We start from the raw sequence: 25,705 nt of genomic DNA, 5'->3' as shown, positions 1-25,705 counted from the left end.
ACTGTCAGGTGTGAAGTGAGCATGATCTCCCCAGCCACTATCAAAAAAGGTATGTGGGCCAGGGGCTAAGATTAAATCCTTATTTCTAGCAACAAGTGACTATAGTCAGCCTGGGAAGCACTGACAGAGGATGCAGCATCACAGATGATAACCATGTTCCAAAACAGCCACCCTGGAGAATGGCATGCGAGTTTCGATGGCAAAGGGTCAAGATGCCTTAGACTCCAGTCCTATGCATGTAATGCAGAAGTAGACAGACCAACATGGAATGAGACCTGCTGAGTGAGACAGGGAGCATTTATAGGAATGGATCTGTTGCATGGAGCTCGCTGGCTAAAAGACAACTAACACACGTTGCAGCTGAAAGCTTACCTTTTTCTTTTGAAGGCCTCCTCTTACAGCAGAGGGATCAGTCCAAGATTCCTGAGCTGCCAGGAGAGAGAACAAGACACAAATGTCAGACTTTGAGAAGGTGGCCACAGCAGCAATTCATGATTGCTTGAATAGTTTGGAACTTCCCTCAGCGAAAGGGCCCATGGCTCCAATTCCCCCATCATTGCACCTTCAGTTCATTTCAACCGAGGAATTTCAGACCCAGCTCACAGGCCCAAGAACTGCTCTTGCTTCCCTTTCTCTTTCTTAATTACATTCTTAGCATCCGAGTACGTGCACAGGCTTCACGAGGTTATGTCTGATCAGATTGAACTGGCGCACACCCACTCCCACACAGAAAGCTTTTTCGCAGCTACCTGAAGCTTTCCACATTCTGCACAGGCTGCGGAAGTCAGCCTCAGAGTCAGGACTGAACCTTGGTGGGGACCTGCATGTGTGTGCCCATCAGGGTTCAGGGAGCTCCTGAAGTTCCCCAAACAGAGAATCTAGCGCTGTGATACCACGGCGAGGGCTATGTTATGGGTGAGAGCGGGCTTCTCACCAACACTCGCAGGAGTGCCTCATGGTGGCAGTCCACAGCAATGCAGGTTGCTGTGATAAAGGAGGGAGAAGTTAGGGGTGGGTTGAAATTTTCCCCTTCCAAAACGATGTTCAGAACCAAAGCTTAGCAAAATTTGCTGGCTTTCCAACTAGAAGGGAATAAACTTAACCAGTAAATGCCTTGGGAGCAGAGGGGTGTCTCAGCAGATGCTTCTGTGGTACCTAGCCTCTAACCTCACTCCAGGTAATTAAAAATCCATCAGACAACATGACATCAAAAGACTTGTGATCACACTTCATTCTGCGAAGGTCAAATTCCAACTACCTTGTCTGCTGCTGTCCTGTAAGGGTACCTGCATCTCTAGACAAAACCCCAGTGCTTCTTTTGTCACCCCAGTATTAATAACCTCAAGCCCATGAGACAGGAATAATCTGTGAGAAAGTGGCATAATTCTAAGGGGCAATATCAGAATTGCTGGAGCTCAGTGCCATACTTAATGAGCCACTGATCCTGAACTGAGCTTTAAAAATCACAGGGGAAAGATGCAAAAGGTGCTTCATTACTTTAATTACCTTTATTATTAAAATTCTGGCAGCCTCTTTTTGCCCTCCCTTTTCCCATGATTTCAAGACTCACTCTCTGATGAGTTTGGATCAGTAGTTTAATTAAGTTGGCACTTACTTCTAGCTTGGGGATTCTGTGCCCTAGAACTCTGCTGGCCCCCACCGAGCCTGTGGACTAGCAGTCCTTGGCACTATTCCAACCCAGTGGCACTCTGAATCCTCACAGGAAACAGCTATTTAAATTATAGCCTTCAAGCCAGGCACTTAATCATCAGACATGAGACAGCAGGACCCTGCTGCATTTTGCTGGGATGAAACTCTGACTATCTTGCCTATGCTACTTGTGAAATAGGATTTCTCACCAACCCTGAAAGGAGTGCCCCACGGCGGCAGCCTCCAGCAATGCCTGTCCTAGAAAAAACAAGACCATCACAGGCTGGAGTCAGGGATTATACTGGCCAGAAAGGAGATCAGCCAACATGCTGCTGTCGTTCACCCTGTCCCTAACACTCCCCAGGAGGGTGGGATTTCTACAAGTGGAGATCTCTCTTCATTGCACTAGTGAGAATGTGTTCATGAGCTGTTCAGATCATGTTCAAGAATTTCCAAAGCAAGCAAGTTTGGCCAGTCAGATTGAGTGATCTTACAGTCCCTTTCCAGGCTAAAGAAAAGTACCCATCAAAACCAGAACAATAACAGCAGGCAAGAAAGCACTCTCAAGGAAGCCCGTTTGCAGTACTGATCTGGGCCTGCCATATGCTGCCATTAAAACGGGGTAAATGCTGCCAGGAGAAGGGAACTTCCCAGCAGTGAATTCCCACAGGGCATCTTCAGCCTGAGGAAGTGATTGAAATCCTTGCCATGGAATCATCTTTCCTTTAACAGGGAAACACTGGGGTCTTTTGTTTCTCTGCCGAAGGGACAACTCCCTTTCTAGAGTCCCACTCCACACAGCAAGGCTTGCTTGGTGGTTTAAGTGGCTACTGAGTACTCGGATTTCCTAAATAAAGCTGAGACTCCCTAGATAGTCTTTTGTGCCTGGCAGACGGTCTTTAGTGCAAGCAGCAGTCACTGCGCAGAGACAGCCCACTAAGTCATTGAGCCTCACCCCACTGACAATGTAGACTGGAAGATACCTAGTCTCCATCATCAGTGAATCCCAAGGGGAGAAATCAGTACAAAGCATGAGTCAGAAAACCTCTACGGTCCAAACTCTCCTCAGCAGATGGACTGAGATTCAAAACCAAACCTTGCCCTGTAACTAAAAGCCAAAAGAGCTTTCCGGTTCCCTTTGGAATAGAGCCCCCAAATTCTGCTTGGGAAGCTCTGCTCCACCACTGCTCATGCTGGCACCCACCTCTTCCAAACCACCCGGGGAAAGCACAAGCAAAGCCATGCATAAGGCGCCATACATAAGGCTGCGATTGTAACAGGGAGAAAACAAGAGATGAGTTACAACCACTGGCCTGTTCCTTGCCTAGAGAACCAAGAAAGGAAAAGGGGCTGCTTCCCTGTCCTGCTGCCCCAGCAACTGCCTGAAGAGACACAGAGACTGAGAATGCTCTAATTCCTCCAGGACTGGAGGAAAGTAGAGAAGGAAGAAGCTGGAGCGCCTGCTTTCTGTACCCAAAATCATCAGTAAGAGCACAGTGCTTTCATTTCACTTCCAACATCCCCAGCTGTCACTTGCTAGTCCTCAGGACAAGTATGTCCACTACCCCAGCTGCATAGCTCCCCAGGCATGCAGGGAAACAACAAATAGCAATGAGCATGCACACACAGTAAAACGTGCGCACACACCCCACATTTCACTGGAAGCAGCAACTTTGCCTCCCCCACAGGTCTGGAGGCTTCTCTGGGTACTACCTGCATGATCCACGTCGGGATCTAGCCAAGGGAAGAAACCTGAAAATCAAGGCAAGGTGGGAGAGTCATCATCACCAACAGCTTTTACTCAGTGAGTAATGTCCCTGGACTACTATCCCTGATAGCTTTTCAGAAGGAATTTGTCCAGCCTTAGCTCAGAGCCTTTCTGTGTAATCCCCACAGGCTTCACACAATGGGATTTGCTATCCTTGGTTAAACACGGCTCAGCAAAGGATTCCAGGTAGAGGCAAACCTCAAAGCCTCAGTTCCTTCACTCTCAGAATACTTATGGCTTGGAGAAGAACCGCTCAAAAACCTAAGGATTGTCAGCCTTGTTGTTAGGGATCTCCACAGCCGGGCTAAACCTGTCCTGTGAGACAGCAAACAAAGAATTAACAAGCACCAGATGTGGTGATGTTGTGGGAAATAGAAAAAGGGAATGCCCATCCACTGGGAACTAGGTCCAACACCACTTTCCTTTTCTTCATCATGCTAGGAAGGACTTCACAGTACTTGCAGGCTGGGCTGGATTCAAACTACAGACCCAGAGGGGAAAGGCTCCAGGTCTAGAGCACTGCACAGAGGAATCCAGAAGGCAAGCACTTTATAGCAACAGGTAAAAAACAAGGAGAACTAGAACACAGCAGACAGAGGAATTTTATCCTGAAGCTAAGCAAGGGGTATCCCATGGACAGAGAAGCAGCACCCTGCTCTCCCAGCACGTCAAATGCACTTCTTGTGTAAGTTACATAAGCAGGGTTGAGATCAGCAAGCCTTCCAGCAGGCATTCCCTGGGACCACCACCCTTTCAGTCAGAGCAGATGCCTCTGGAGTGGATGCCTACTCAGGGTGCACTGGGGACCTGAAGAGACAGCATCTTGTAACCACAACCTGGGGGACAAAGCAGCTGAACAGGCTGAATGAAACTGTCATCATTGCTGTATTTCACCACCACAGCAAGACTCAGCACAATGTGCCTGTAAGGTTAGCCTCAGCACCACATCCAGCCTTTATGGTGACAGACCAGACCTCAGAAGGTCCATGTCCATTATGTACTGCAAACCCCGTCCAGGAGTGTCCTGGACACACGAGTCACACAAGCAGTACTTACCTGTGGGAGGAGGAGGAATGCTGGCTGCTGGCAGGGGCTTAGTAGATGGAGCTCCAGGACCTCCCTGAGGGTAACCCATGTTCATGGGACAGTTGAAAGGTGCTGAAGAGAAACCTAGAGGAGACTGGCTTGCCAAAGGGAGAGGACAAGCTGCAGGAAGCTGAGATGATGGGACTGAGGCTGGAGCGAAGAGGGCAGGTCGGGGTGGTGGAACACCAGGAGATGTCATGGGCATGGACTGTCCTGGCAGAGAAGGCTGGCTGGGGAAGGGAGCAGGACCAATAGGTCTAACTCCTGCTGGTCCAACTCCTGCTTCTCCGAATGGCTGAGACTGTGACACAGCTACAAATGAGAAAGAGTGTATCAGCATCACTTGTTTCATGTGCAAACTACTCCTGATGCTCTCCTTCATGCTAGTAAGTCTGCCCTTCTCCAAGCCATACCCTAGAATATCCATGCTAGGTGTACCCCCCCATAACCCAAGCTACATCAGTCAAACTCTGCCACAAAGTTAGCTGTGGCTTCTCCACCCCTATATATGCTTAATATCAGTGAACGTGCAGCAACAGCTGCTAGAACTAGATGTGTCAGAAGCACTGAAAAGCCTCTCAGACAGCTGACTTGTTCTTTGCAAGTACAATAGGCCTGTGAGGAAGAAAGTAGAGCAGCCATCCATGTTGAAGGCTTTAGTCCAAGAAAACCTGGAGAATGGACACGACTATCAGACAATGCTTACCTGGCCCTGAAACAGTTGCTGGAACCAAGCCCAAGTTGTACTGTGGGTATGGGGGCCCTCTGGAATAGACACTTGTTTGTGGGCCCGTGCTGGCCTGGGGAGAGGCAACGTGGTGAGGTGTCATAGACATCGCTGGCACTGGCTGAGGCATGAAGAGGGAAGGCACTGAAGACTGAGAAGGTGCTGAAGGGGCAAATGATGACTGATAGTTGGGCTGCAATTAAAAAACAAAGAACTTGCAAATGGCTGACACGGTCATGTGCATACACACACAAGCAGATGCACTTTCTATCCCTGTCACTTCTCAGGCAAGAGAAGATGATGCTGCTGTCAGTGCCCTGGATGGATTGGATCAAAGGCCTTTCCCACCACATAACTTGCTCAACAAGCTGGGCACCACACTTCAGAGTACTCTCCGGCTCTCAGAAGAATTAGTCTTCAGGAGCCAGTTCCCATACAGTGACTTCCTGGAAGCACAACCAGAGGAAATAATGAAGGGACAATAATAAAGTAATAGAGGCTGGAAGCAAAACTTCCTGAACAGTCTTCTTGTGCAAGAACTGAGATGAAGCCATACTACACTAATTTTACTGAGATATGAGGGTGAGATGGGCATAGGAGAGTGAACCACAGCCCCCTTTTCCCTCAGTATGTGAGACCTCAGTGGATCACTGCACTTGTAAGTCTCCTCCAGTGACTTCATGTGGGACAGGGCTTTGTGAAAAGATGCCAGACAGCCTACTTTTGGATTATCACAGAGCTTGTGTTTGCTCCAGTGAAGGACATCACTCATGAGTTCCTCATGCCTGCAATCTGCGTCATCTCATATTACTTCATGTGCCTTCCACAACCCGGTAGCCTTCCTCCCTCTCCCCAAGCCATGAATACCTGAGTTTAAGGCCTACCTTCTCTGGATGTCTGGGACCCGTTTTGTGGGCTGCTCCTTCAGGGGCGGAACCACCCTTGGCTGCTGGAGATGTGTGTTTAATGACACCTACATTGACACGAGTGTAGGGAAAAGGGGGTGGCTGCTGATCACCCACATTCTCTCCTTGAGCATGGAAGAGCCGGTCTCGGAGCTGTTCAATCAGGAGCTGAAACAAACTATGCTTTAGGAGAAGTGTCTTGAGAGTCTCAGATGGAAGGTGCTGGGGAGGCATTCAAAGCAGACCCTGACCCAAAGCACTGAGCATCACCCTGCAAAACTAACCATTTCCCCAATAGCCACCAGGAAAAAAAAAAACAACAAACTGTGACAATCTGGGACATCACCTGCCATATTCCCAGGCAGATGAACTCTCACCGATCCTTCCTCCAGTCTTTAGAGTATTCCCTCGCCAACCCCTACCCACATTTGGGCACTAGACAGATTTGTTTCAAACTACAAGGTGACCTCCCCATTCTCTTCCTCTACCAGCTAGTTTCAGGAATAGATGCAGCTTCCCTGGGGAGCTGCTTCCCAGCGTTGTTCTCCAGGAACCATTTTACAGTTCTATAAGCTCCCTTCCTTTTCCCTGAATCAAAGGCACTACAAAGAAAAAGCAAATGAAGACAAAAGCTGTGTGCTACAAAAACCCCCACACCTCTACTCTCAAGTTACCATTGAAGTTACCACAATTATGGTGAAACCTTAAGTCCTGAGGCATGTCAAAACCCAAGCTCGCTCTCACACAAAGTATCATTTTTCCTCATATGCTACTCTTTCCCACAACAACCCGTTTCTCACTCACCTCTTTAGAGCTGCTGGGTAGGTAATTCATTGCGGCTGCCAAGCATCCTTGTGATGCCAGGAGACTGGCATATTGGGTGATTCGTTCTGCCAAGACCGGGCCTGGCGCTGGTCCTGCTGTGCCTCGGAGCATCTCAATGGACCTGCTCAGCACCATCACCTTCTCTATGAGATCCTGAATAAGCCAGGGGGAGGGAAGAAATAGACCACTCAGAATCTGACTTGCTTTACTGGTCCATCTCATGCTGAGACAATACCAGATGGCTCTCCCCACTTTCAGCTGACATCGGGTCCAACGTGAACGGAAGTTACTCCACTCTGCACCAGATACTATCACTGATGACCATTTCCTCAGGTGCACTCCGTGGAGAAAAAACAGGAACCAGGAAGCAAACCCCGACACCGCTACTTTTATGGTAAGGGAAAAAAGAAAATCAGAAGCCACAAGGACATTTCAATCAACTGTGATCTTTTTACTAGGAAGATTACTACTGTAGCTCTAGGAGTTACAAGCTATCAGCTTGGAAGAGGAAGGATTAAAACCATACCAGGAGAAATTCACTAGGAAAAACTACTGCTGACAAACAGACCAGAAGGTTTTTAGTTATTCAAAGCTCCTTCAACTCCTAGAAATCAAATTAATGTTTATAGCTGTAGAATGATACATGCATCACTGGCTGATAACTGATAACTGGGAGAAGGCCAGTTTCAAACAAAACCAGGAATGCTGAAGATGCCCTTTTGTTGCTGTTATTTACTAGTGGGGTTGCAAAACCAGGGAACTCTGTAGCAGAGGGCATTATCGGCAGATATCTGAGTGGAAGAATTGTCTGGTTCATTCTAGCAAGTGATGGACACAACAGGGGTTAGTGACTTAGCTAGGACTTATTTAAGTGTAACAGGTAGGTAACAACACTAATTTAGAAGCCCTGATTCATCTGCAAGCTGTTACTTCCCATACATGATCATTCTACTTGTAGCGGGAATAATACAGTCTAGACTTTATTTTATTTTGCCAGAGGCTGTTCTGAAGGTACAGCCAGATAACTGGAGCATTACAGTTAGACGTGATAAGCACAGCAGCAAATGTACTCCCAGGCAACTACCAGTAAGGAAACAGGAACAGTCTAAACTTCCCTGACTAAAAGGAAGCTCAGAGATGACATCAGTATACAAAGACAGGCAGGTAGGCCATAACTCCTGTCCATGGCTGCATTTACGTGCAGTGTAATCAGTACTCTCTAAATACACAAACCCTTAACGTTTAAGAGTGCAAGCCTCCTTTAGATGTAAGCCCGTAATCCAGGCTAGAAGGAGATACCTTGGTGACTACGAACTGGTCTCCACTGTTTGCTGGAAGCCAGATACTCTGTTTGACGGGATAATGCAAACAGATCAGGGCTACCAGACTGGCCTAAAGAGGAGTCAAACCAACATTATAGCACCTGTACCTGCAGGGCAAGGGGTGACGAAGTCTCATGGTTTTTTACCCAGCATTCCACCAACCTCTCCACATTGCCTGATGAGATATAGCAGAGGCAGGCATCATTGGACAGGGCTGCATCTCCCTCCGACTCTAGCCGGGCACCCAGCATGTCTAGAGAGGAAGAAATACAGCCAACATTTAACACGCTCTCTTTTTGAAGAGCTCATTAGCTCCAGTGCTCATCTCTTAGCAATCCTACTCTGGCTTGGCATGAAAAGGTGTTGACAGCTTTGGACCTGCACCTAATTAGAATCATAGAATCATTTATTGGAAAAGTGTCTTTTAAGATCATCAAGTCCACCCGAAAACTAAACACTGCCAAGTCCCACTAAACCACGTTCTCTAAGTGCCACATCTACTCGTCTTTTAAATACCTCCAGGGATGGTGACTCAACCACTTCCCTGGGCAGCCTGTTCCAATGCTTGATAACCCTTTAAGTGAAGAAATTTTTCCTAATATTCTATCTAAACCTCCCCTGGAGCAACTTGAGGCCGTTTCCTCTCATCCTATCACTTGCTACTTGGGAGAAGAGACCGACACCCACCTCGCTACAACCTCCTTTCAGGTAGTTGTAGAAAGTGATAAGGTTTCCCCTCAGCCTCCTTTTCTCCAGACTAAACAACCCCAGTACCCTCAGCTGCTCCTTATAAGATTTGCTCTCTAGACCCTTCACCAGCTTCGTTGTATAATTCTTGGATAACACAGAGAAATAGGCATCACTAAGGAATCCCAAAGCCAACTTGGTTGAAAAAAGTAGTATTATTTTTATACATCTGCCAATTTTTGTATGTCTGCCCAGACATATAAGAGAAAGAAAACCCCTTAAAAATGACAGATTAATTCAGTGAAAAAATCCAACGCTTTTTTTTTCCAAAGAGGTGTGGGAATCTCCAGGCAACAGTAGTGTCCAGTACCAGGGACAGATAGTAATCTGGTAGTTGTCAATGTTTAGCAAATGCTAGGAGGTAAAGGTGAGCTGGAGCTATCTCACTATCACCACCTCCACAGCCACTTTCCAACCCTACAATTTGGTCTGTAAAAGATATCATGTTTTCTTGCATTTCAAGGTGTGTCATCTTACTTGTATAAAGTGCTGGCATTTCTCCAACAACACTTAGCTGTTCCCGCCAGCCAGGAGCTAGTTCCCAGCTACGCAGCATGAGTAACTTCATCAGATTCAGTCACTAGATTGCCCCCTAGCTCTGACTCTCAGAACAACCAGTTGCTGAGCATGTTGGACTATCAGCAGGACTGAGGAAACTACTGAAGCCATCAAACGTTCATTAACCCTTGTTTCTGAGCTTAAAAGGAAGGGGAATGTGCTGGAAGGGTAAACCTCTTTCAGATGGAGTGAAGCCACCTGACCTTTTACTGTCAAGGAAATCCCTTTCTCCCAGGAATAAAATAATAAATATCACCCTCTTAGTGTCTCAGCCTAGTGCCTATCCTATTTTCTCCATGGCATTGGTAGAGGTGACAGGAAATATTAGCATATATAACTTTACACCATGATTCTCAGCTACAGTGTGCATCTATCATTCTCCTAACTCAACAGCCCACACTTATTAAATAAGTTCCAGCTAGCTGTAATGAGTAAGGAGTGCTTTCCTTCCTCAACTGTATCCACTTCTTTCTGTAAGCAGTCCAGAGGTGCCCTCCTCTAGGGGAAATCGTATCAAAACATAGTATGCTGCATACCACAGAGCTGGGTATAGTCCTCATGCTTTGAGTATGTTAACAAGATGGCCAGTGCCTCCTTCCAGCTCTGTAGATCACACGTGCAAACAATATCTTGCCAGTTCTGCTGCACAATGGAGGAAAGCAGCTGTAAGGGAAGCAGAAGGCCTGTCAGTCACTGAACACAAAGATAAGCTGACTGCTTAAGCAAGTGCATCCGCAGGGTAGCTCACTTTCAGGCACACTTCCTGCTATGCAGCAACTACCTCACTGTACATTAAGGTCCATCAATCCCAGCATCCCAATGTTAACAGCAGTTGGAACCCAATGCCTCTAAAGAAAGTAAAAAAACCCAACAAAGCACTTAAGAGAATATGGAAACAGCCGCACCAGGCAAGACTAAAGATCTATCTAACACATATCCTGTTTCAGAGCAGCTAGTATCAATGACTGGCATATATAGTGTTAGGATATCCCAACCCCTGTTATGCTTCCCCATTTGTAAATTAATAAGCTAGGACCTTCCTAGCTGAGCTGTAAAGAGGCCGTATGCTCCACAGGTTACAAGCACGGGGAGCTGAGGCAGAAACCATTAGATTAAAAAAAAAAAAGGAACAGAAAACACAGACATTCTAGGTGGGCAACATGAAGTTGTCATAAAACTATGATAGATATTAGAGTAAATGTCAAGTCAAGAGGAGATGCACAGATTCTGCTGACATTCTATTTCCTGCCAAAGCATTTCCACATATATTCAGACAAACATCTGCCAAGATATCGCACACCTTCTCCTGCGCCGTGGGTACACAAAACTGTCACTTACCAGGGAGAGTTTTGTCTTCCGCTTGGCAAAGTAGCGCTTCTGGGTTTCCTTTAGGAGGTTCTCCCCACCAGCTATAGCTAAGATGATGGCATCAGCAAAGCGCTCTGCTCGCATGCACAGCTCCACTGCACCCTCAAAATTCCCCAGCAAAAGGGCTTGGCTGATGAGTCCATCCGTATCTACAGAGGTGAGAAGCAGAGTCAACCCATAGGGGCATCGTCCAGATGCATTGATGATGCTTGTTTTAAAGAGTAAAAAAAAAATAACATATGGAAGCCCAGCTAGAAAAAAATTTGGAAACCCAGATCAGGTTTTGCACTTCAAAAAAACCACTGACTTGACTGTAAGTCTTCCATCATCTAACAAGATTTCCTATATTTTTAATGGGTCTTTTATCTGTGCAGAGTATTTCTCTGCACAATGCTGAGATATGCTGCATGACACTGGGAGGGGTCGTGTGTTTTAAAAGTATCTATCTGCTGGAGTGGACCAGATTCTTCCTGGTCTCTCTAATTTTCTGGTTTTCCCTCCTCTCCCCTTTTCCTAAGAGGGCAGAAACACACTTCATGTAACAGACCTTCTGTGACAGGAATCTCCAATGTGCTCATATTCTGTGGGATGAGGTTGTCAAAAAAGGCTGAAGAGGAGGAAACAGCAGCTACATCATCACTGGAATTTATCAAAAGCTGTGCAAAGAGTGCAAGAGGTTAATTAATTCATTGAACACACAGATCCTACCCAAAACAGTTTAGTGGATTACAGAGTGGGATGGGGCTGCTCCCCATTTGGCTGGGCATGCTCATATAAATCCGATTTCAACTTGGAAACCCATCATGCCTCCTGTCAGTGCTCTATCAACCTGCACAATTTCACCAGGGCAGCAACAAGAGCAATACTGCTATTGACAAAGCTTAGGATGGTATAAGACATGCAATGCCAACAGTATTGCTGGCCAGTGTTCATCAACTCAACTGCCAGCTCTTGAGCAAGCTGAACAATTTTGGATGGAAAAGGGACAAGCCCAGCAAGTGATATCTGTAACTAACAGGTAGGATCACAGCCATGCTTGGTGGTCGTCTATTGGAATGCAGGACACGATTGCTACCCCTAGAATATCTCAGCCAGTGTTTAAGGTTTGTGAAGATTACTAATTTGAGGATAGCAGTTTTAGATACCTTAGAAGAGCAAAATTTACAGTGCATGGTGAACCAGGCCTTGGAAGGCATCTGAAGATGGACATCCCCAAATCATGTGAGAATACATTTTAAAGGATAGAGGTGAAAAGGACAGAAATGCAAAAGAAACCACAGCAGAAGCTTCACAGAAGAAATCCAAAACTGTAGCATAAAGTTAAGATGAGGTGAGGCTAATTCTGTCACTGAAGAAATCAGCACTGGTGAAGCAAGCCTTCTTGCAGTGTTCACAGATAGGAGTCCATCTTTCACCATTTGCTGATTTGTTTTAAAGCCAGAAGGGACTGCTATGATCATTTAGTCTGACCCTGTGAGGGTCTGACAGGCCTGTGAACTGCCCTCTGCAATGCCTGCATTGAGCCCAACAACTTGTGGCTGGAATTAAACCTTGCTGTTCATTCTGCCCTCCACTGCTCTCCCAGGCTGGCTAGATGTACAGGACATACCTGATCTGGCTGTGCAGTGTTTGTCTCATCTGCCTCAGGAAGAGGCTGTTTATCTGGGATCCCATTGCTCAAACATGAGGCGATCTAGAAAGTAACAGACATGCACAGAGTGAAGCCCCTGTCAAAGTTAAACACCCAGGCAGCAAAGCCACCAAGTGACTGGCAAGACCCAGACACAATTCCCCTGGCTCTTTCACCTGTTTGAAAAGTTCCACCTCTCCCTATTCCTGGCTGGCTGCCTATCAGAGGTTATTTATCCTTTTCAGAGCATTGTCCATGCTGCTGCAAGAGTTTCCTCCCCTGCAGCTCCATCAGTGCTATGCCAAACTGTCTTCATCTGTCACCTTCTTCCTGGCTGAGGAATCCCCTGAGATGCAGAGCGCTGGATGCTAGAAGAAGCTCTCACAACTCCGCTGTTGTTATACACTTCCCAGACACCAACAACTGGAAGCAAGATAACTGGGCTCAAGACCCCTTTGGTTTGATCCAGTACAGCTACAGTTATACCCTTACAAGTGCCCGCATTTCCTTTTTAATGGGGGGTACTTGAGGTGCCTCTCAGCTGAAATTTCATACGGTTTGGTCTTTTGTGTGCTGTCAGATCACTTACTCATTTCCAGTAGGGACCCTACAACTCTCCTGCAGCAGCTTTAGTCCTGTAAAGGTTTGTCTCTATTGGAAAGACCCTTTACCTTTTTTTGCAGTTCCTCTTTACTGTAGCCCAGCAGCTTGAGGAGTTTAGTCCTGGACTCCTGCTCCAGATTCACCTGAGTCCCAAAGGATATTAAAAAGACAAGAAAATATGTAAAATCCTAGACATCTACACACTGCCAACAGTTGGCTGCTTCTGGTAGCAGCAAAGTTTAGAGTTCAGTTTATAGATAAGGAACTCAACTATGACACATCCACCTAATGACTACTGTGGGAAAACCTATGGAATTTAAGTTATAATCATAACAAAAGGGTGAAATTCAAGTTTGTCACAATAGTTACAATTGAGGTACAACTGCGTATCAGGGCTATGACTGTATGCATACCTAGTGTACTTGGCCATTAATTCCCTGGATGGCCTAGGAATTGCCAAGCTAATCTCTGCACAGAGACAATGGACTGATTTGAGTCCAGATGAAACTGAGACAAGGTGGTTGCCTGAACTCCTAGCTGGCTTCACAAAAATTAGTTAACTAATTGTTACAGAAGCTCCCTGGGTGGGAATTTCAGACAGTCCCAGAGATTCCCACAGGCTGCATGCAGCCTAATTGATAGGTGCTATTTGTATGCTTTAATGCGTGATTAACATTCTGCAAGGAGAATCTGTCCGTCTCAGTAAGTCCCAGGCTGTTCCTGCTACAGAACTGATCAAACCGTACATGGATAAGGCACTTGTAAACAGTCAGTAGAAACTGTTCTTGCAGATGCAGAAATGGTCATGCAGGACAGTCTTTTGTACAGAAGCTTGGTTTGTAGTTTAAGACAATCAATAGTAATAGATCTTGTATGTGCTGGAGTGGTCTCACAAGACCATGGGCCAGCTGGATTATAAAAATTCACTAGTACAACAGTTCAACATATCTCATCCAATGCAGCTGAAGACATTGTTGCAATGACCCTTGCAATGGAGACTACTGTCACCACCTAGACAACACCTGGCCATCCTATTCAAGAGATATGATTCCCCATGCAAATGTAATACTATGGAAAAGACCCCAGTATTTCGCCCCACACACAGTTTGCCTATGAGTGTCTGTAAACCACTACCAAGGCTAAGCCCTGCCTCTCCAGAAGGGCGGCCACTCCTTATTACCGAACCCTCATATTACCATTGACATGGTAATATGTCAATGAAATATGTCAATTTCATTGACATATTACCAAATTGTCAATGAAACCATCGTCCTACGTAGGGCTACAGTCAGTCCTCATGCCACCGCAGCTCTCTTCCCTTATTACTGGGGAATCTCATTGCCCATTTGGACTTTGCCTTGAGAAATAATAACGGTAGAGCTCCACAGGTAACAGGCAGATATAGCTTGGCAGTGGGTTGAGATGAGAAAATCCTGTTTAGCACCTTGACAGGAAGCCCAAATGAGTCCACTGAAAAGACCATTCCTACTGAAAAATAAGACAACCTCCAAGACCTCACCTGCAAAAACTTTTCTTCAGGCTAGTTAGTTACTTGTCTATTCAGTTCCATTTTATATCTTAAAGAACAGGAATATAAAAGGCTAGAGAGGACCATAATGAACACATTCATCATGTGGACCATAAAAGAACTGACCTCTGTGTTTCACCACAGCCATCCTACCTTCAAGAAGTTCCAAAGGTTCTCATCAAATGGCAGCTTGGCTGTGTGGATCTTGCCCTGGCAGTAATCAAGGAGGTTCCCTGACTGCAAGGCCATCTGCAGTTCTCTGGATCGAAGCAGGAATTCAGTTTCAGTAGTGACTTGACTGATGAACACCTGGTGTGGATAAGTCTGCTGCATTTGCTGTCCAGGAGCTTTGGTAAGACCAAAGGTAATCAGTTTTCCTCCAAACTGAGAAAGACAGAGGGAGACACAGTAAGCATTCTTATAAACTAAGGTAAAAGCAACTCACTTAGTTCTTCATTTAGCAAGGCGGACTCAAGCTCCAGCTGTGATCACAAGGAACCCAAACAGTTTCATGTGTATGGATGGTAGGGACTTTGAGGGAGTTCACATCACAAGCCCTTCAGCTGAAGGCTGATAACCATGACACTTGTGTATGCGCTATCAGGCCTAGCCAATTGCAAATGCCAGAGAGGCACAGAGGAAAAAGTACCATTTGGAACTGTTTGTTCTTTTCTGACATGGAGAAGCAGGCTGCAATGATAAAAACTATCATACGAATGGCAGGCACTAAACAGGCAGAGAATGAGTCAAGCCACAGGCTAAAAGAACAATTCAGCCTTTCAATTTAGGAGCAAAGAGGTGAAGAAAATTAAATACCAGGATAGGAAGGAGAAAGAGGAGAATGGGAATGCATGTCACAGCCTACAAGGACAGCTTTTATAAGTCTTCCTTAGCTTTGTTAACTCCTACTTATAACCTCCCATTCTCTGCTACAGGACTCTTTCTTGTTGGAAATATATCTGGATGTTGAGCAAAAGACCTTCGCTCACTGCACCTTAAACAGGCATTAAAACAATAGCAACAGGAAGATAAAGGTTTCTCTAGCGAAAGAAATGGATCGTGTCACAAGACAACACATCTATTGCATTTTAACCTAAGGATGCTCCATTCACTTACTGCAAATGAAACCCCCACAGGTCTGCGAATCCACTTGGGTGGCTTTTTTAATGGTGGAATCAAGGTGGTCTGAGCTACTTGCTCTGGCACTTGCAGAGGAGGAAGGATCTGTCCTGTGCCAAAGGGATCCAGGTTATTGAAGGAGGAAGAGATCTAGAATCAGATGGAGAAAGGAATAACATATAATTCAATTCCTCTCTGTACGGAGTAAGCACAAAAAACTATTGCTTAGTAATTAGTTACTTTCCTTGCTGATGAAGAAAGAGGCTATTACAGCACCTCTCCCTGGAATACCACCAAGCCCCTATGTGAGACAAATGGTATTTCCAAACAGTTCCAGAAATTATTTCTCAAGAAAGCTTCACCTTGAGAGATTTTCAAGTAATTTTTCCTTAGCAAGATGAAAAGTCCCTAACAAACACTGCTTGGCCTAGCACCCAGCTCATAAACACAGGAGTTACAAAATTACTTGTTTTATGCAAGACAGTGACAACATATGGTCAAAAGTTGTCCAACTCATTTCTTGTTTTGCTCACAAAGGAATGCTGACTCCCTTTCTGTTGCTGGGGTCTTTCAAATGGGCTAGTTTTAAGGACTGTCTCAAGCTTTTATAGCTTGGATGAGGCTGGTGAAATAATGTCTCCAGACTTTCTTGCCTAGACAAGTGAGTGTCAAAAGTAGCCCCTGATCTGGATTTCTGACATTTAGGAAGTCAGTGAGCATACATATAATGCTGTTCACAAGCATTCTTAATTTTTAACACTGTTGGCATACATTTGTTGTTTGCTAAAGATAACCCTGTTCAAGTTTGACTGGACCATAGGGCATAACTACAAAATACAGCCCACCACCATACCTGAAAGGAAGCAACATAAGGCTGATCAAGCTAAGGTTGCCAAACAAAGAATCTCAGGCAAGACCTACATGTTTCGTCTTTCAAGTCTTTCTTGAGGGGAAACCAATTCCAAAGACAGACCATTTCCTGGAGGAACAGCTTAGACCTAACAGATCAATCACCCTAAACCTTCAAAAAATAAATACACACTACCAGGGTACCAGTAACATCAACCGCCAGGTCTTCAACAGAGTTTCTGTCCTGATACCATGGAATCCAGAGGAAAGAGACCTCTTGGTCACGAACTCCCCGCCTCCATAATTGTCATTATCTCCTCCTATTTGTGTTCTTACTTGTTATTCTATTTATCTAGGAGTTATTCTACCCTACTGTTCTCCAATTTTGAACAACGGAAGTGTGGTGCATGCACATGAAGAATGCACAGAAAGAAAATTCTCCATGGGTTAAATAAATCCTTAATCTCCTACAGCTGTTGCTTGATAAAGTATTTTCTGTCTCTTGCAAATCCTATGAAGCTGAACTCAGTCAGCTGTAAATGACTATATAAATAACACTTAAGCCAGCTCATACGTATTCTCTTAAAATCTGTATTGTAAGGCATTTGTTGGCTGGGAGAGAGGGAGGGAATTAAAAGACTAGACACCAGATTAAAACTAAAATTTTAGACAGTACTGACATTTAATCTGTTCAGAGTTTGCCGATCTATTCATTGGCCAAGTAATGGGTTTCAGTATCAAATATTAACATGCTCCAAGTTATAGTCAATTGACTTGAGGAAAATTGCTAATAGTGGCTTATAAGCTACTTTTTAAAATTCTCTTCTGAACTGATAAAGAATAACGTATTGTATTAATTAGTATCAATGTATTTAATTTTAACCTAATGATAAGACAAGCTTGTTGCTCTAACAGGTGTGCTGCTTTATTTTTAGTCTAGTAGTAATAACCATAAAATATATATAACATCAAAACTACACTTGATCTTGGTTCTCTCTACACACTTTAATGAATTTTACAAGAAATACTGAGACACCTTTGTCAAGAGGCAATGTAGTCCCTTTGGGACTTGGTGGATATTAAGTCCCCACACAGGTAGCTTCTGGTTCCCACACCATACAGCTATACGTCCTGGTGGGTGGGACAGACTGCATTGCATAAAAATCATACTGTTATACATGTGTGCTTCTAACGGGCTCAGAAGTCAGGTGAGTAACTGCCAATCTGTCAAGCCGTAACATGTTCACGGGACTTTACCTTGTCAGCCTGTGTCTTCTGCTGAGCTTCTAAGTTCCCACCCATAACAGAATAAATGTTGATCCACCCATCGAAAGTGGCAGCAGAGAAGACCGAAGGATTCCTAGGACACCACTGGACATCAAAGCACCACTGACTCCGAATGGGCAACTCGTAAACCACCTATCACAGAAAGAGAGAAGGCAGAAGCACAACATGAATAGTCCCCTGCTTTCCCCAAATTACTTGCCAACAGCAAGCGTGGCACATTTTATTTACATATCACTATTGTATACAAGTCTCTTATTTTTGCTTCTTGAAGGACGCATTTGCAACCAAGTTATAGCACATTGAGCCCAAGCAGCAGAAAGCCACAGACAGCTGCTATACAATAGGATTCTGATTGTAGAACAAAATCCAAAAGCAACAAGTCAGTTTTGATCTGCTTTCTAAGTACTACTGTATCAGAGTACTATAGTATCATCGCACCTGCTGTTAACCAAGGGAGACACACCAGAAAACAACACAAGAAAAACAGGAGCCAAAAGGCAAGAAGGTGTCATGAGCAAGAACATGTAAACAGAAAGAATAGTCTGGAATAACAAATTTGACAAGGAAAATAAAAGCCTACAGAAAGAAGTAGAACAACAAAAGAGGTCCGTAATAGCTACAGATGAACTATGAAGGATATTGCAGCCAACAGGTTTCTGGTCCAGCACTCAAAAATCCAAAGTTCAATTCATAGCCCAGTCACGGACTTCCTCCCTGATGTTGGGCAACTCACTAACACAGCCTTGACTTTGAACCTCCAGTTTGTAAAATGAAGAGATTTCCTTTATGCCTCACAGGCACAAAGCACAGAGAATCACAGCTTCCTTCTCTATGGGAACACGATCTGCGTTTCCTGTTCCCAGGTATGAAACCTTGCATTTACTTATATTAAAATCTAGATTGCTAAATTAAAAAAAAAAACACAAACCAAAAAAACAACAAAAACCAAAAACCCCAAACATCCCCAAAAAACAAAGAGAGCAACCCTTCCCCCAAACTTACCAGATCAGCCATTCTGTATAACTGTACTGTCCTTACTACTGAAAACCTTCCCAATTTTTGTATCACCTGAAAATTTTCTGTTCATTGGTACCAAGTCAAGAGCAGCCCCCTAACAATAGTTTATGCATGTCTAACTTGAATTTGGACTCTGCAAATCTACAGCAGCATGCATAAAGATGAACCAGCTGCACTAAAATTGTTGTTTTACATTCTTCCGCTAAAACACAGTGAAAAGACTTTTGTAAAAATTAAACATCAACAATGTTTCAGTCTGATTCTCTTCTAACCACTAGACATCTGTACAGAGTGAGTGTCAAATCCCATGAAACCACAACAGCAGCATTCCATGCATTTTATGAAAATGAATTAATTTTTTCCATGCCTCCAAGGCAAAGGGGGTCAGCTAAGTGAAATTGTCCCATGAAATGAACCCAGCCTGGGGCTCCCAGCTGGACTTGTACAGTATTGTTAGAGTACTTTCCCCATACTATCATCAAGATCAACTGCGTGAATTTTGTTCAAAGTTCAAAATTCAGTTTTACCCAAAAATTCAGCATTGAATGAGCAGGTGTGCAGAAAATTTTTTTACACAGTCCTATTTTAATTCAGGTGATACCTAAATATTTCAAAGATGGTAATTTTGAGATACATGACTAGATAAGAACATACATGTGAAACCACTGTACTATGAATAAAGTTTACACACATATTTAATTACATTGTTCCCCTCTCAATGGCCCTAACAAATGGTCCTCATTCTCCTTCAAGTTTCCCCCCAAAAAACATACGACCCTAGGAGAAGGAAGAAGAAGAAACAAATGGACACAGAGAACACTACATGCGTGAGCGTAGCAAAAGTAATCATAATTAGCTGAAACTAGGTTTTAGTTAAAGCTTTCTTCCCTCTATGACCTCTGGATGCAGATATATCAGAGAAAATCTCTGCCTGTCTCTGTTGTTTTCAGTCTGGATACGGACAACACTCTCATTCACTCCAGACAGGAAGAGTGCAGAAGACGTACTGGAGGAAATTACATCGGCACTCCACCGGGATACAGAGAAGGGACACACACATAGCATAGCACACAGCTCTATAAAGCAGAACATGTGTACTTGTAGCTGTGGTTATGTACCTCCCCCATACTTGGGTTCCAGCATAAGATCCGGTTGTCTTTGGCGCTACTCAACAGCAGTTCAGGGTCAGCCTGGCACCAAGAGACAGAGAGAACTCCCCTAAGATAGAACAGAAAGAAATCAGTCATATTTCATAGCCAGTCCACTCTCCCACCCTGTCACCAAGAAAGCAGCATGCACCAGCACTTAAGCTCAGAAATGCTAGTTCTCATCTCTACCCTCAACCAGATTCATCTCTGAAACAAAGCAGGCCTAGCAAAAAATCATAGTTCTCCTAAGTCCAGTCTCCCAGATGTCTGCCTTTTAAACATAGAGATCCTTGAAAAGGCAACACAACAAGCAGGCCCTCACCTCGTGTGCCCTTCCAGCTGGCTCAAAGGAGAGGTAGCAAAACGTAAGTCCCATATTTGGATCACTGGCAAGCGGTCATCCTCAGAGGAAAGGACTAGCTGGGTTGCAACTTCTGGATGCCAGGCCATTCCTGAGCAATGCATCTACAGACAAAAATAGCATAGGCTGAAAATTCAGCAAAGCAAGCTGGCAATAGCACAAACGGCTTAGAGCCACATCATTCTGCACTTAACTCGCCTAGAATGCTTGACATAAAGCAAGTCTAGCAATGTCTTGCTGTGGGAAGCAAGTATTTCTACCTTCTCTACACAGCAAAAAACCCACTAACCATACAGAAGTTGAAGGACTAGTTCAAAGTTGAACTCTGAAGACAGTTGGGATTAAAACACAGGAGGCTTCTCATAAATGAGCTGTGAACATAAAAATTGAATGCAAGTGTGCCCTAATTTTAGGAACAGCTACAGGTCTTGTTTCTCCATTTCATTAGGGGAAAAAAAAAAAAAAAGACAGAGGTGCTTTGAGGCTACAGCTCCAAGAGAACCAGTCCCAACAGCTCCCACAATAAAACCACTTGATACCAAGAGCCTGTGCCACTGCTTTGCAGTCACGTGTGGCATGTTGTAAGCTCGTTAGAATCACAGCCTTTCCTCCACTCACTCTGTTGCTGTGGTCACTGACTTTGATGATAGGCTCATTCTTCCTGAGGTCCCAAACCACAGCCTTGCCGCTGGGGTGAGCGGAGGACAGGATATGCTGCACCTGCTGATTCCAGGACACCACACTGATGTCTTCATGAGGCTGCCAAGACAGGAAAGGCCACACATTCATCATCCCCCTGTTGAGGGAACACTAATCACAGGATTCTGTCACTAGCATAACTATGGGATTTGATGATTATATAGATTCCTCTCTTCAATCACTGATCAGCTAACTGGAAATATCAGCAGCACTAACCAGAAAGACTAGGGAGCATGGAAAGCCCTCTACTCACAGAGTACAGCGGACAGTCAAATTCTATGGGGGAATGTCACCTGGAAAAGCACCTTTGCATTTTGGAAGCAGGTACTGGATTCTGCATTGGCCAAATGTGTTATAAATCAGTCCAGAGAGAACTGCAGCTGAATGTGTTATAAATCAGTCCAGAGAGAACTGGACTGATGCGAGAACATAGATGCTTCTACCCTGACTCCTGGGATGAACTTAAATGGAAAGATGACCTTGTGCAACATTTTAGGAGTGCGGTGAGATGGAAAATGATGAAGCATTCAAGGCTAATTGTCATTACTGTATCTACCGCAATGCAGGAGATAGGCAAGGAAACAAATAGGCTTATTGGAGGAAAAACTTGGCCTGCTTTTAGGCAAGTTTACTATGATTTTTCCACTTTCAGGAGTTGATTGCCCTGAATAACATAATCAGCATCAGAAGATGAAGCTTCTTCCTCTTCAGACTCAGGAAACATTATCTAGGAGTAATAGCCAAGATGCATTAAATGGCTCACTGGCTCTGTTAGGGATATTACTTTCATGAGATATGAAAAGCTTCAGCTGAAGCATGAAATAAATTCATTCCTCAGAGAAGGTCCAATAAACCTTCTTAATCCATGACACATGCCCCAGCTGGATCACAAGATAACATGGTCAGTTACTTGATTCAAATCCACAAAGAGCTTACCCATCCAGGCAAAGTGCATCCTTCCAGAGCTTGCCAGCCTACCTCCCCTCCCTTTACAACACTCTTTCCACCTCCCCAGAATGAAGCCGATCAGTCACTTCTGGTTCATTTTTCTCCTGACAGACATCAAGGTCATTCCTCCCTCACAGACTTACTAGACCAGGATGACTCCACACACTCACATCTTTTTGCCTTGCCTACTGAGATATAAAACTGCAGGGGTATTGCCCAGAGGAAAACTCATTTACCTGTGATTTAGCCCCTGGAGTCATAGGCACACTGAAGTTATTCAAGTCCCAGATGAAAATTTCAGAATCATTGGCTCCAGAAGCCAAGAGGTTACTCTGTAGGAAAAAAAAAAGCTCACCTGAGTTTCCTGCTCCCAGGGAAAGAGGACTGATATCTTAAAAATAAATGTAAGCAAAAAAACCCAAAATCTTCCGAAGTCAGACGAGAGCTGCATTTCACAGCCACTGGTAAGCAGAAAGATATAACCAGACTATAAACCAAGCACATCTCTGGCCTCTGTGCCTTCAGCTCTGCCATAGTACAGACCTGTTTAAAATTTGTCTAGCAAGCTATATGTGCAGGTGGCTGCTGTTACTCATCATGAAACTACCACAGGCCTGGAAGCCACTGTCTCTGGCCAGCTGAGCCTTTGCCCTGCATCCTGGCACCAAGGACATTTCTTCTGAGAAGATGCAGGCTTCCCACAAGGGTCTGCAGACAACTTTCAATTTGCCTTTGTGCTACCATGAGAACTTGTGTTCTGTTCACTACTTGCTTATGTTGCAGTCCCTTCAAGTGTGATCAGAGACCCACTGAATTAGACACCAGCTGATCAAATGAAAACAAAAGTAGTTCTGATTTCAAATGGGTAATGGTCTAACATGTAACAGTACTACAAGACACGTTTTTACAGAGAGCTAAGAGACTTGATCAAGGTCACAGGGGAATTCAGTGGCAAAGCTGTAAACAGAACCCAAATCTGAATCCCAAACCAGCCTTCTGTCACAACTACCATGCCTCTTTCAAGTTAAAAAGTGTTCCTTCAGTTTATAAATCTCTATACACAAGGGAAAAAAATGTATTTTTTAACATGGAAGTTAACTTTCCTCTGGTTATAAGTATCTTAATGTTGCATACCTGGAAAGGGTTGAGGTCAAGGGCTCGAACAGGACCTGAATGCTTCTCTGTCTGCCCAATTACAGGCTCGCTCTTTGAAGCCAAGATGTGGTGCACATTGTACATTGTCAGTACACCATTATCCCCTCCACCAATGATCACTCCAGAGGACTCCGGAGAACCATTTCCAAAGTTACCCCAGATCAGCTTATGAAACCTAAAAAATAAGAAAATAAAGCTGGCATAGGCCACAATATTTGGTGGAAGTCAAGACACTCTCTGCATTACCAAAAACCACATCCATGTTCCGACCTATCAAACAGAACCATCAGTCTGCACCTTAACCATTTCCCTTTTAAGAGGACTGTGGCTCTTGCATGCAAATAAAAAAAAAAAAAAAAAAAAAAAAAGAGAAATTAGCTTCCTTCCAAAGACTTTTAAAGGGAACTTTACAAAGGAAGAGCTTGTGTCTCTTTGTTTTGTTTTGTTTGTTTAAAATGTTTAGGACCTCACATGGGATTTGGTGGGTGAAATCCTCTAACCTACACTATATAGAAAATTAGATTAGAGGACTATGTGCCTTCTTTTCCAGAGCTGTTATCTGAAAAATATGTTTACCCCCTTTAAAACCTGCTAGTTAGAAATCAAGGCTGTGTTTTATACTGGGTGCAAATCTCACCCACACTGATGAGCCTAAGAAACCACCTCGTCTTAAAAAGCTGGAAGATAAGTTTCACTCTGCCTCTAGTGTCTTTATTGCAAATCATTAGCTGCAGCAAATTCACATGATACAGAATGACTCTACTGACTGACTACCACATAAGTCCTTTCAGATTTCTCCAATGGTCCAACTGCTCTACTTTTACACCCAACATGATCTGTGTCAACAAAAACATTCAATTCTTGAAGACAGAGGTCAACTGATCCAAAAGGTCACTTTATACCCTGAAAACATGATCTCCTCCTCTCCTTTCTTGGACCAGAAAAGCCCTTTTCAGTTCCACTGACTGACACATCAGTATGAGCCTCTAGTACCTGTTTGAGGCAGGAAGTGTTCCTTTCTGCTTCATGTCCAGGGAGGGATCCCTGAAGTCAACCTCAAATATTTCCAAGGTGGCATTTGTACTGAAGGATGCATCCAGTTGCTGGGCAGATGTTCCTAGCAGAAGTACAAGGGCAACACAAGTGGGCACTTTTTTCAAGAGCACAAGATACAAAAAGAGCAAGGCACTGGAAACCTACTTTTCGTAGACAACACAACCTTGGTGTTGTGCCCGTTCAAAGAGAGGACATGTCTGAATACCTCAGAAAGAGGAACCAACGATTATGACAAAGACTTTGAAAGAAATTAGAACTTCTTCAAGAAATTCTGGGTACCAGGGTCACTTGCACAAATAATTTTCTCTCTTGGGATAGATAGAATTCATATATCCTCTTCCAAGAACCACAGCTTCTGATATTAAGTCCTTATCTAAATTACAAATGTAGTCGCATCATGAAACCCAGCTACAATTATGATCCCAAATACTTCTGTAAACTGCTCCTCAACCATGACCAGATGTCTTGATCAGACCTTCTAAACCTAGTCTACAGCTAAAGTTCTTCAACCTTAGCCAACCAAACACACCCCAACGACCCACAGACAGCTAGCAGTCACACAGTGGTGGCTTCCTTCCTTCTCCCTAGCTTACAGAATAAAAGCTAAAAATTGATTTAACGTTGCCTAATGGGACACTGCCAGGCAAATAGTCACCCAGTTACCACAGGGATGCTTTGTAACTGCCTGTGGCATAGAAAATGCCCAAGAGACTATTAAAAAGCAGTACAAATTATGAAACTATGCAGTTTCTGATCTAAAGCAGACTGGAGCCAAGACCTTTGGTCCAACCAAAACTCTGGCCTTATTAGCGAAACACAAAATAGACTATCTACCCCAAAAATGGTAAAGTTGCTTTTAAGGCAACAGTTGAACTTTTGTCACTTTCTTTTGACAGTCATCCCTGGGAAAAAGAAAAAAAATCAAAACAATATGGCAGTGCTGCACAACCCAGGCAGGAGACAGAGCTGACCAGTTCTCATATTGGGCAGACAACTGTGGTGGGTTGACCCTGGCTAGACACCAGGTGCCCACCAAAGCTGCTCTATCACTCCCCCTCCTCAGCTGGACAGGGGAGAGAAAATACAAGGAAAGGCTCGTGGGTTGAGGTAAGGACAGGGAGATAACTCAGCAAGTACCGTCACAGGCAAAACAGACTTGACTTGGGGAAATTAGTTTAATTTATTACCAATCAAAATCAGAGTAGAATAATGAGAAAATAAAACCTAAATCTTAAAACACCTTCCCCCCACCCCTCCCTTCTTCTGGGCTTAACTTTGCTCCCGAATTCTCTACCTCCTCCCCACCCAGCGGTGCAGGGGGACGGGGAATGGGGGTTGCGGTCAGTTCA

General features: G+C 44.3%; 1 protein-coding gene across 1 annotated transcript in view; it reads right to left on the bottom strand.

Annotated features, from left to right (window-relative positions):
• SEC31B (SEC31 homolog B, COPII coat complex component) overlaps positions 1-25,705 on the bottom strand; it is a 32,731-nt gene that overhangs the window by 5,631 nt on the left and 1,395 nt on the right. Inside the window, exons 2-22 of the mRNA XM_009277708.2 lie at positions 24,294-24,417; positions 23,280-23,475; positions 22,382-22,477; positions 21,117-21,257; positions 20,460-20,602; positions 20,108-20,207; positions 17,943-18,104; positions 15,834-15,986; positions 14,871-15,101; positions 13,258-13,332; positions 12,566-12,649; positions 11,504-11,612; positions 10,927-11,105; positions 10,125-10,251; positions 8,391-8,536; positions 6,941-7,114; positions 6,116-6,304; positions 5,211-5,424; positions 4,475-4,816; positions 3,364-3,402; positions 373-428 (exon numbers count right to left, since the gene is read on the bottom strand). Coding sequence (XP_009275983.1) covers positions 373-428; positions 3,364-3,402; positions 4,475-4,816; positions 5,211-5,424; positions 6,116-6,304; positions 6,941-7,114; positions 8,391-8,536; positions 10,125-10,251; positions 10,927-11,105; positions 11,504-11,612; positions 12,566-12,649; positions 13,258-13,332; positions 14,871-15,101; positions 15,834-15,986; positions 17,943-18,104; positions 20,108-20,207; positions 20,460-20,602; positions 21,117-21,257; positions 22,382-22,477; positions 23,280-23,475; positions 24,294-24,417 — 3,080 coding nt within the window. The remainder of the gene's footprint in view (positions 1-372; positions 429-3,363; positions 3,403-4,474; positions 4,817-5,210; positions 5,425-6,115; positions 6,305-6,940; positions 7,115-8,390; positions 8,537-10,124; positions 10,252-10,926; positions 11,106-11,503; positions 11,613-12,565; positions 12,650-13,257; positions 13,333-14,870; positions 15,102-15,833; positions 15,987-17,942; positions 18,105-20,107; positions 20,208-20,459; positions 20,603-21,116; positions 21,258-22,381; positions 22,478-23,279; positions 23,476-24,293; positions 24,418-25,705) is intronic.

Source organism: Aptenodytes forsteri, unplaced genomic scaffold, assembly GCF_000699145.1.
Source record: "Aptenodytes forsteri isolate BGI_AS27 unplaced genomic scaffold, ASM69914v1 Scaffold15, whole genome shotgun sequence".
Classification (NCBI taxonomy): domain Eukaryota; kingdom Metazoa; phylum Chordata; class Aves; order Sphenisciformes; family Spheniscidae; genus Aptenodytes; species Aptenodytes forsteri.
This window is presented reverse-complemented; position numbering and strand designations above follow the sequence as displayed.